Genomic DNA, 11,730 nt, shown 5'->3' on the forward strand with positions numbered 1-11,730 from the left:
TCTTTTCTTTGATGAAGTGTCTGTCAACCTCTACATGCTTAATCTTGTCATGGTGAACTGGATTGTGGATGATGGAGATTGCTGCATTGTTGTCGCAGAATTCTCGAATTGGTCCTAGAGCCTCCAGCTCAAGTTCTTTCAAGAACATTTTTATCCATAAGCCTTCGCATGTTCCAAGAGCCACTGACCGTAGTTCGGCCTCAGCACTACTTCTAGCTACAACGTTTTGTTTCTTACTACGCCATGTAACCAGATTCCCCCATACAAAAGAGCAATATCCAGATGTAGATCGTCGATCTATGGGAGATCCAGCATAGTCAGCATCAACAAACATCTGTATATCTCTGTTTTCGGTCCTTCGAAATAAAAGGCCTCTTCCCGGGTTCCCTTTTAGGTACCTAAGAATTCTGTAGAGGGCACTCATATGAGTTTCTGAAGGAGAGTGCATAAACTGACTTACACAACTAACTGCAAACCCAATATCCGGGCGTGTATGTGAGAGATGAATCAGCTTGCCCACTAGCCGTTGATAACTGCCCTTGTCAACCTGTTTGTCATCTGAGTTAATCCCCAATTTCAGATTTGCGTCCATGGGAGTATCAGCTGGTTTTGAGCCTATCATGCCAGTTTCTTTCAATAGGTCGAGAGTGTATTTATGTTGAGACACTGAGATAGAGTCCTTGTTCCTAGCGATCTCCATTCCAAGAAAAAATATGAGATTACCGAGGTTCTTCATATCAAACTCCCTTGCTAATTCAGCTTTATTTCTCTGCATCTCGAATTTGTCATCACCAGTTAAAACAATATCATCTACATAGACTATTAAAATAGTAATATTGGTTGACTGTCGTTTGTAGAACAGCGTGTGATCAACTTGAGCCTGCTTGAAACCTTGTCTTTGGACAAATTTCATAAATCTCCCAAACCAAGCTCTTGGCGACTGCTGGAGTCCGTATAAGGACTTCTTCAACCTGCAAGAATTACCTTGGTTGTAGTTGGTGTTGAACCCAGGAGGTAGATCCATGTAAACTTCTTCTTCTAATTCCCCATTTAAAAAGGCGTTTTTCACATCAAGTTGTAGAAGTGGCCAATCAAGATTAACTGCGAGAGACAAGAGAATACGTATGGAATTTATTTTTTCCACCGGAGCAAAGGTTTCTTGGAAGTCGATACCTTGGGTTTGATTATATCCCTTTGCGACGAGTCTTGCTTTGTGTCGCTCAATAGTTCCATCTGAATTGTATTTGATGGTAAATACCCATTTGCAGCCTACTGATTTTTTATCTTGTGGTTTCTAAACAATTGTCCAAGTTTCATTCTTCTCAAGAGCTTCCATTTCATTTAAAATAGCTTGTTTCCACCTGTTATCACACCATGCTTCCACAAAGTTCTTTGGAATTTCTGTGTTGGCTAGTTGAGATACAAAGACCTGCATAGCTTGAGACAAGTGTGCATAACCGAGAAAATCTTAAATGGGATGGTTAGTGCAAGACCGTTTCCCTTTCCGTAATGCTATAGGAATGTCAATTTCAGAGAGTGTTAGATCCTTACCAGAGAACGGTAGTTGTGCTTGGTCATGAGAGGTGTCGGGTTCTTCTATTTGCTGCAGGTTTTTTCTTCTTTCGTAGCACCTGTCATATGGCTGTATGGTAATTGGATTTGGGGAAAGCTTTTTTGAGATTTCAGGGGTTTGATTTGGTGGGATTTGGGTAATATTTAGTGTATTTGGTGCTGATATACTAGGATCAGGGAGTGTCTAGTCAGTAGAAACTCCCAGTCCACTGTTGGAGGGTGATTTGAATCCCAAAAATGTCATGATCTGTTGCTGCATTATCCCAGAAATTTGCGCCACTCACTATCCCCCCATGAAGCTGATTTATGGGATAAAATGCTTGATTTTCAAAGAATGTGACATTGTGGGAGATCAAATATTTTTTTGTAGACGGACAAAACACACGATATCCCTTTCTTGTGGAAGAGTATCCTAGAAAAATACAAGGTAAAGCTCTGGGGTCAAGTTTGCTCTTAGTGGGACATGTATTGTGGATAATGCCTTACACCCAAATACCCTAAGGTCGAGTTCTGAGTATATACGTGAAGTTGGAAAGGATCTAAGGAGGGTTGACAAAGGTGTATTGAAACCAAGGATTTTTGATGGTTGGCGATTAATAAGATAGCACACAATTAAGATTGCGTCCCCCCAAAAATGTTTAGGAACATTAGCTGTGAATAAAAGTGTGTGTGCAACTTCAAGAAGATGACGATTTTTTCGCTCGGAGATTCCATTTTGTTGAGGTGACTCAACACAAGAGCTTTGGTGTAATAGACCATTTTTTGTGATAAAAGCATTCATGACAGAGTTGAAGTACTCAGTGCCATTGTCAGTGCGAAGAACTTTAATGGTTGTGTTAAATTGATTTTTGACCATGGTATAAAATGAGAAAAATATGGTTGGAGCTTCCGATTTTTCTTTAAGTAAATAAACCCAAGAGACACGAGAGTGGTCATCAGTAAACGTAATACACCATCTTTTGTTTGAGTGAGATGCAATCCTCGAAGGTCCCCACAAATCGCTATGAATAAGCGAAAAAGGATGTGAGGGCTTGTATGGTTGAGGGGGATAAGGAATTTTTTTGTGTTTTGCAAGTTGACAAATATCACAATCAAATCGTTCATTTTTCAAGAATAATGTAGGAAACAATCTTTGCAAATATTGAAAACTTGGATGACCTAAACGACAGTGAAGGAGCTTTATTTGTTCACGTCTATAAAGGGTAGAGGAGGATCCAACGGCCGCCAGATGTTTATTTTTTAAAAAATCACCTTGCTGAAAATAGTAGAGACCCGAGCTTTCCTCAGCATTCCCAATCACTCGACCCGATCTCTGGTCCTGAAAAGAACATTGTGAAGGTGAGAAAATCGCATTACAATTCTGATCCATTGTCAGCTTGCTGATGGATAATAAATTACATGAGAACCCAGGTATATAAAGAACATTTTTCAAGCATAACGAGGGACCGAGGGATACTGAACCAGTCCCATGAATGTGCAAGGAAGATCCATCAGCAATCTTAACAGTGCGTGAAAACATGCTAGGGGAATAAGTAGTAAAAAATTCTTTGCTACCCGTCATATGATCATAGGCGCCTTAGTCAATTAACCATGGAGCTTTTGATGGGTCAGAAATTGAGTGTAAAGGTTTACCGGTTGAAGCCATAAAAGAGGCAGTATGAGTAGATGAGAAAATTTTGCTCAATTGATCTAGTTGAGCATCAGTGAAGAGGGCAGGAGGCGGTGGAGCTATTGCAGCCTGTGCAGATGTTGTCAGACCAGAATTGTCGCGCATATGCTTAGGAACCCAATCGGCAGGCTTCCCATGTAGTTTCCAGCATTTTGATTTTGTGTGATACGGTTTGTGACAGTGATCACACCAAGTTGTTGGTTTCTTGCCCTTCTCATCACTTGTCCGAGCCGCCATAGCCGATGAATCAACAGGTGAAGATACATTGGGGACGAGCATTACCGATTTGCGATGTTCCTCGCGACGTACTTCAGCGAAAATTTCATCGAGAGATGGTAAAGGTTTCACACCAAGAATTCGTCCACGCACTTCATCTAAAGAAGGGTTGAGACCAGCAAGAAAATCATATGTGCGCTCCTTCTCTAGTATGCGACTCCGGATCTTTCCACTCTTGAGGTTGGAACAAATCTAATTCCTGCCAGACACGAGTTAGAGAATGATAATAATCAGAGACACAGCCATCAGCTTGACGGAGGTCGCGAGCTCTCGTTCTTAAAGCGAACATCTGAGACGAGTCTTCGAGGTCTGAATAGGCCCGTTTGACTGCGTCCCAAATGGCAGAAGCAGTCCCGTACATGAGATAAAGTTCTCCAATCCTGTTTTCCATGGAGTGGATGAGCCAGGACATGACCAGAGAGTTCTGGATGTCCCAGGCAGCAAACGAAGGGTCCTCCACTGGAGGGGAAGGGATCGACCCATCAAGATATCCGAACTTCCCTTTGCCACGAATGACCATCTGGACAGATCGAGACCAGGGAACAAAGTTGCGGCCATTAAGTTTGTATGCAGTGATGGCGTCGGAAAGAGAATTATCGGAATGCAAGGTAGTGAGAGCTGTGAGAGAGGTAGGTATAGAGGTTTTCGATGCAACCTCTGAATCATTGCCTCCAGATACGCCGGCCATGAGAGCGATGGAATTCATTGTTCTCGATTCAAAGGAATCGCCTGGCTCTGATACCATGAAAGTTTAAAAAGGGGAGAAGAATAAGGAAGCACAAATTGTGTGTTTACCCGAAAAACTCTTATATCATACAATTAGAGTTTACAAGCTTTATATAGAGAAACCTATGTAACAAACCTAGATACCACAATCCTAAGAGATATAACAAACTCCTAATAAATAGGATCAATTGTTATCTACCGATAAGACTAAATCTAATCCTAACCAACAATTAAAAATACACACGCTAACAAATACGTTATGAATAGTTTTAAATCATATGATGTCAAATAAACATTTTGAATGTTAAAATGAAAAATATGCTTATAACATCTGTATAATATATACTTATAGTGTTATGAAAAATTTGCTTCTGACATGTGTATCATATATACTTTAGTGTTATGTTTGAAGAAGACATTTCCATATTAATTTCCAAATGTGATACCATATTAATGTATCATATATACTTTAGGATTCTTTTGTAATCTTCAACTGCATGTGATTCTTTATCATTATTTCAGTATGTTTTATATCTTTCGTTAGAAGTAGTATAGATTTTAAAATTTTTCGATACAAGAAAATTTGCAATTCTTAATATATTATCACTACAAAAAAAAAAACGGGATTAGCGACGGTCAAAACCGTCGCTAAAACCGTCGCTAATCCCTAAGGCGACGGTTGTAACGACGGTCAGTCAACCCGTGACCTGATGCTGCGTCGCCAAAACAAAGTCACGGTTTAAAACTCCCGTCGTTATATAGCGACGGTTTTTATGAAGAACACCGTCTCTATATTTGCGACGGTTTTGAGAACCGTCGCAACTATAGCGACGGTGTTTATATAAACACCGTCGCTAATTTAAGCGTCGGTTTTTTAATAAACCGTCGCTATATTAAGCGACGGTCCTAAAAAATCCGTCGCTATATTAATCGGCGGTTTTTTAAAAAAACCGCCGCTTAATTAGCGACGGTGTTTATCGATAAAATTCGTATACAAAAACTACTGAATAGTTTGGGAACGAAATATCGTACCGAAAAATTTCTATAAAAAAACTACTAAAAAATTTTCTGTTAAACAAAACTTTAATACCTAATTTGAGCGAAGACATGTAGTTTTACGTAACGGAAGATCGCACCAACGAAGAAATCTACAAAATAAATACAAGAAAATGTTAGTACAAAACAAAAAAATCAAAACTTTGAAAAAATAGATAAAGTTTCGCTACTACCGTGAACAATTGTTAAGAAAATTTTGGCGAACCTTCGTATATATAGAATTATAGCGACGGTTTTTGGAAAAAAAACCGTCGCTATATAGCCACGGTTACATTAAAACCGTTGCTATATAGCGACGGTTTTAGAAATACCGTCGCCGATCCAGATCGGCGACAGATTTTGCCAGCCTTCCTTAGATCGGCGACGGGTTTTGTGGTCCCGTCGCTAGTATAGCGAGGGTTTTTCTTTAACGTCGCTATATAGCGACGGATTTTAATAAAACCGTCGCCTGTTTAATTGAGCGACGGTTTATGAAAATTTGTCGCTATATTAGCGACGGTTTGATACAAGACCGTCGCTTTTGTTTTACCCGTTGAACAAAATAGCGACGGGTGTGTGGAACAGTCGCAATAATAGCGACCGTTTTTTAGAAACAGTGGCTATATAGCGACGGGTTTTATAAAACCGTGGCTATTATAGCGACGGGTTTATAAAACCGTTGCTATATTTTAAAAGGCGACGGTTTATAAAAACCGTCGCTATATAGCAACGGAAAATAAAAACCGTCGCGAAATGAGCGACGGTTTTTATAAAAGCGTCGCTAATCCTTCCGTTTTTTTGTAGTGTATAAAATATGAAATTTCTTAAAATCTGAGTTCTGATTTTTATTTTGATCACAATGAATGAAATTATGAACTATATGGTATATATGGATACGCGGTTAATCTAACTACTCTATATTTTTATTTATGACCTACTCCGATGTATATGAATTCTAGTTATCTTGATTCCAAAATGCTGATAAAATTCCTACAATAACTCCCAATATTCTATGATCATTCTAGAAAACGACTTTTGGGAAAATTACAAAATTGGTCATACGAGTTGCATAATTATAATGCTCATGCTAAATGTAACAATTACATTGAGTTACTCAAATGCATTTTGTAGCTCAATTTGTAACCCTCATGATCCAACTAGCATTTTCTTAATTTTAATAAATGACCCTCAAGAGAAGAAGAGGTGACAAAACTAAAAATCAAGAAACGATGAAGAAAAATATTGGTACATATTTATTACAAGGCTCGTGATGTTTTATCACACGAGTATATATATAACATATTTATTATAAGGCTCATGATATTTTATTACGCAAATATATTATATGAACCATAGCTGCCCAGATATCTATATAGTTTATCTTAATTCTTATATTTATAGCATTTTCCCACAAGGCAAAGATCATTTTTCTTGGAAGTTGTAATTCCAGGGGACACTTCCATGTCAATGTCTTCTTCCTTCATTCCATGGGGCAACTCCCAGTCAAGTGAGTAGAGAAGATTGGCAAGTGCGAGCTCCACAGTTGCGATACCAAAATTCATGCCAGGGCATCCTCTTCTACCTGATCCGAACGGGAGAAACCCGAAATCCTGCCCCTTGTAATCGATAGTACTGTTCAAGAATCGATCGGGCATAAATTCTGTAGGGTTTTCCCAATATTCGGGATCTAAAGCGATCGCATGAAAATTCACATACGCCATGGTTTTTTCCGGGATTTCGTACCCATCTATCGTGCACTTTTCCATGGTTTCTCTTGGGACGGAGATTGGAATTGGAGGAAACAATCTTAGTACTTCTTTGATGATTGCTTTTAGATAAGGAAGATTTTGGATATCATCTTCATCTACAACTCCTTTGGCTCCTACTACATTTCGGACTTCTTCTTGTGCTTTCTTCATTGCTTGGGGTTTCTTGATGAGAGCCGTCATGGCCCAAACTATCGACGATGCACTTGTATCGGTTCCACCGATGAAAACATTCTAAAATAAAAGTTGGATACACATAATAACTGATCAAGTATCTTGGAAAATTTATCATTGAAAAGTTAGAAATTAATGTGCAATTCAAAGCTTAAAATGGGGTAAGGGAACGGACAACTCGGTAATCAGATTCTATGAACAAGGGAAAATTACAAATTTCGTTCTATAAGTTGCATAATTTCTTTTTGGATCGAATAACTTGTCAAAGTTTAGGATAGTAATGTCATCAATGTCACTTGACATGAATGAGGATAAATTTCAAGATGTTTTTTCATTCATGATAACTTATAAATTCTTTAAAATATTTCCATGGGAAGTTGGAAAAGTAAAGCTAGATTTGAAATTCATACCATGAGAATTCCCTTGATATTTTCCCATTCAATAGGAACTGAAGCTTCTTGGCCCTGTTTCAACTTAATCATCAAATCAAGAATGTCCCCTTTCATTGACTCTGGCCGATTCGGATCAAGGTGATCTTCTATAAGTTCTTCAAAAAAATTGTCCAAATCCCTAACATTCTTGTCGAGTTTCGAAATTATCCCAGTTAATTTATCAATCCAACCCAATAAAGGAAAATAATCACCAAAACAGAAGGCTTTTGATAGTTTCTGAGCTTCTTTAAAAACTTGACCGAATTTTCTTTTACCCAATTCGTCGTACTCTTTGCCGAATCCTGCTCGACATATGATCCTATTAGTTAAAAAAAACGCAGCCTGGCTCAAGTTTATCACCTCAGACGAATTGGATCTCTTTATCATATCTTTTATCATGTGCGAAACTTCGTCTTTTCGAATAGGGAGAAATGAAACCACCTGTTTAACGCTAAACAGATGAATCACGCTCAGTTTCCTCATTTCCCTCCAAGTTTCGTCGTAATTAGAGAAAGCAATATCCTTGCCATTGTAAGAATACTTTTGTAAGCCAATAAGTGGAGGCCTGCCTGCGAGTGCTAGGTCATTATTTTTCAAGGCAATTTTGGCTACTCTTGCAGAAGAAATTATGATCGTGGGTCGGAAACCGAATCTCAGCGACATGAGGGGGCCATACTTTTTCGCGAGTTCGTGGAGGTAGATATGGGGATGTACCGTGTCGATTTCAAGCAAGTTCCCGATCAACGGAAGCCCTTTAGGACCTGGTGGGAAGGGAGTAGTTTTCTTTGGATTTCTTGGTTTAAAGAGATTAAAAAGAAAGATGATTGTGAAAGACAGCACTGGGAGAACAAAATACATGGTATTAATCATGTTGAAACAATTATGAGTTTAGATTAGATTTGTAAAGGTCGATTGTGCTTTTATTTGTACTTTGCTAGCTTGTTATTTATAGCACTTGAAGGAGTGTGATATTATTGGTTTTCAGGCATATCTACCTGTAAAGGTCCACTGTCTTTAGATTTGTAAAATTTATGCCATAATATTTTATATATAAAATGAAACAAACGTAAATCTAATTCGTATTATATATAAATATATTTTTATCATATATCTTACGGCATTGAAAATGAGATCATTTAGTATTAAAGTCTTTCAGCATCAAATAAAAAAAATGCAACCTTGTTTTCTGTGAGGTCCGGTTCTCTAGTCACATTTATAATAAAAATACTCAATAATACCAAATCTGACTGAAGGGAAATAGTGTTCTCCATGATTTTCGTTTTATATATTCAATTATTTCCCTAACATAATTTTCCTTGTTGATTTGACTGTGTAAATATTTACTTTGATTTTGCCTTCTTTAGATGATGAGATATTAATATATTCAAAGATTTATTATTTGTGATAGTAAAGATATAATTTCAGTGTTTAAAAAGAGTTTATTCCTAATAAAACTCTTGATTTCCTTGTGTTTTAAGTTTCCTTGTAGAGATAGGACTCTACACCTATAAACAAGAGGTCAAGGTCATTGATAAAGTCTTCTTCGATATCGACTATACATACACACACGAAGGAGAGATTTGCAGAGTAAAAGTGTTCTCGAAGCCGTTGCTGTTTGAAGTTGTGATTTCAGTGTTACGCTGAATGCTGCCAACATCTACAGACAATATCTGTGACGATGTTGACTGATGATCGTATCTAGTTGATAGTGATTTCCGGGATCGAGTTTTGGCTTTCTTGTTTACGTTTTTATTTTGGTTATTTGTTATAGAAAGTTTTTATTTTCTCAACTTGTTGAGGAAATTGATTTTCGTGACAATCACTAGTGATAGGTTTTTTGTGTAAACGGTTTGGTTTTCTAGTGATTAATTTTTGCCATAAGTCACCGCACAAGTATTTATACTTGTGCATATTTAATCTCGTCCACTTATTTATTTTATGCAAATTTGTGTTACATAATATAATATTACGCTGCATGTTATCCTAGATGTTGTAACATCTGGCACAACATTTAATTCTGACAAAGCTCAAATTTGCGTCTCGTACTTATCTGATTGTTACATATATTTTATCATCTATCGGACATAATAATCCTTACAAGTGGTATCAGAGCCAACTCTTAATATACTAAGTGCTGATTCTGGTTTTTATTTTGTTTTGACAGAAATATTTAATGGACACATCACTTGCAAACGAAGCACTTCGACCATCAGCTCCTAAATACCCTGTCAAGCAACAATTTCAACCAAGAAATGAAGGTAAGGGACAATACAATTCAAAAAGGTATGATTCTGTGCAGTGTAGAGAATGTAAGGGATTTGGACATTATGCTAATGAATGTGCTAACCGATTGCGAAAGAACAAGGGCTACAATGTGTCACTAAGCGATGAAGAATCCGATGCTGAAGAGAAATCCACTGATGAAGAAAATCAAACCTCTTTGACTGCACTATTGACAGAAAATCACAGACTGCAAGTGAATCCTTTAGGTGTTGCCCTAGGTGTTGCCACACCTGGCCGCAACATCTGGAAAAATTTAGTGTGTTTGAAATCCAAAACTTCTGTAAATTCGAATGGAAATGATGAATCAGAAGCTGATTGTAATGCCCGAGATTTAATTACTGTAGTCAGACGTTGATTAATTGACATGATTGAGGTTATACTAACTCGAATGAAGAAGCCGGGCGTCGTTGCATTGTTAGCCAAGAATTTGGACAGAACCTTCGGCGCTCGAGCGGTAGAAAAGGACCGCCCGAGCGCCAATGCATCACAAATTGATCGTCGGACAGAACGTGTGGCGCCCGAGCGGTAGAAAATTTCCGCTCGAGCGCCAATGGATAATAAGCCACGCACCCGGACAGAAAGTGTCGCGCCCGAGCGGTACTTTCTTACCGCTCGAGCGCGAGACGTGTAAAAAGCGGAATGAGCCACTCGTCTTTTTGCATGGAAGTGGATGTATATATATATATATATATACACGACAGTTTCGAAAGAAGAAAAACGAGGATAAAGATCGAGAAAAGGGTTCGGGCAAAGGGTTGAAAAATCCTTACGTCTTTTCTGAGAAATTCGTCCGTCTGATTTTGAATCCGACTTCAGCACTGTGTTCCTAGCAACGCAGGTTTCATCTGGACGTAAGTTTTATTACGTTTAGACGTGAGTTGAATTTATGATATTGTCAGAATTGAATAGAAACCAGATATGGTGTTTCTGCTACAATAGACATTGTATAATTGAAGTCAGATTTAAGAATAGACGGATTATGCAATTGTTATGAATTTCAGAGTGAAATTGATGGAGATTTGATATCAGAATTGTGTTAGTATTCAGACTATGAATTATATTAACACAGATTATGAAGTCCAGTATTATATTTGTGATGTTCAGATTGACGGGGTATCAAGAGTGTATTGTGATCAGATTCAGTAATGATTTCGATTGTAACGTGACATTGTTGATATGAATTAGATTGTACCTTGTTCAGATATGGATCAGATTATATACTGAGTTGAGTATTGATCAGAACAGGTTTTGAATTAAGATATATACTGATATCGTATTTATGTGATTGTCATTTCCAGACTGGGTATGGACAGATCAGAATACAAGACTTCGTCTTCGTCAGAGCGGGAAGATAAAGGTATAAATAAATGTTGATTCGGGATTGCACAACTCGAGTTGGGTTTGACTTGAGTTTCCCTAAATCACATACTTTATTTTATTGCATAGATATTTGCAGATTATCAGATTGATATGTTAATGGATGGACTTAGAATAGAGTCAGAGTCCGAGTCTAGGGCAGACAGCCTAGCTAGGGCAGAACCGCCGAGTCTTTTTCAGAACCGATAAGACTCTAGACTTACGGTGTATCGAAGAGCTTCAGATGTAGATCGACGTCTATCTCAGACACATTCGATACAGCATACCAAAGTCTAAATTAGATTGGGATCCCTAGATTTGAGATAAGATAAGATTAGATAACGAGTCTTTGATTCATGAGGTCAGATTAGATACATGTTTTGATGTTTGTTTATGCTTTTATACAGATCCATATTAATTTATGTTTCGTAGATTACGATTC

At 37.9% G+C, this 11,730-nt stretch overlaps 1 protein-coding gene across 1 annotated transcript; it reads right to left on the reverse strand.

Annotated features, from left to right (window-relative positions):
• Window positions 1–6,491: 6,491 nt before the first annotated feature.
• LOC140829647 (cytochrome P450 83B1-like) lies at window positions 6,492–8,579 on the reverse strand. Its single transcript, XM_073192956.1, has 2 exons — window positions 7,629–8,579; window positions 6,492–7,278 (listed from the first exon to the last, which is right to left on the reverse strand). Exons 1-2 carry the CDS (start codon window positions 8,517–8,519, stop codon window positions 6,661–6,663), a joined length of 1,509 nt encoding a protein of 502 aa, XP_073049057.1. The 5' UTR covers window positions 8,520–8,579; the 3' UTR covers window positions 6,492–6,660.
• Between the last annotated feature and the right edge of the window lie 3,151 nt (window positions 8,580–11,730).

This window comes from Primulina eburnea, chromosome 1 (assembly GCF_022965805.1).
Source record: "Primulina eburnea isolate SZY01 chromosome 1, ASM2296580v1, whole genome shotgun sequence".
NCBI classification, from domain to species: domain Eukaryota; kingdom Viridiplantae; phylum Streptophyta; class Magnoliopsida; order Lamiales; family Gesneriaceae; genus Primulina; species Primulina eburnea.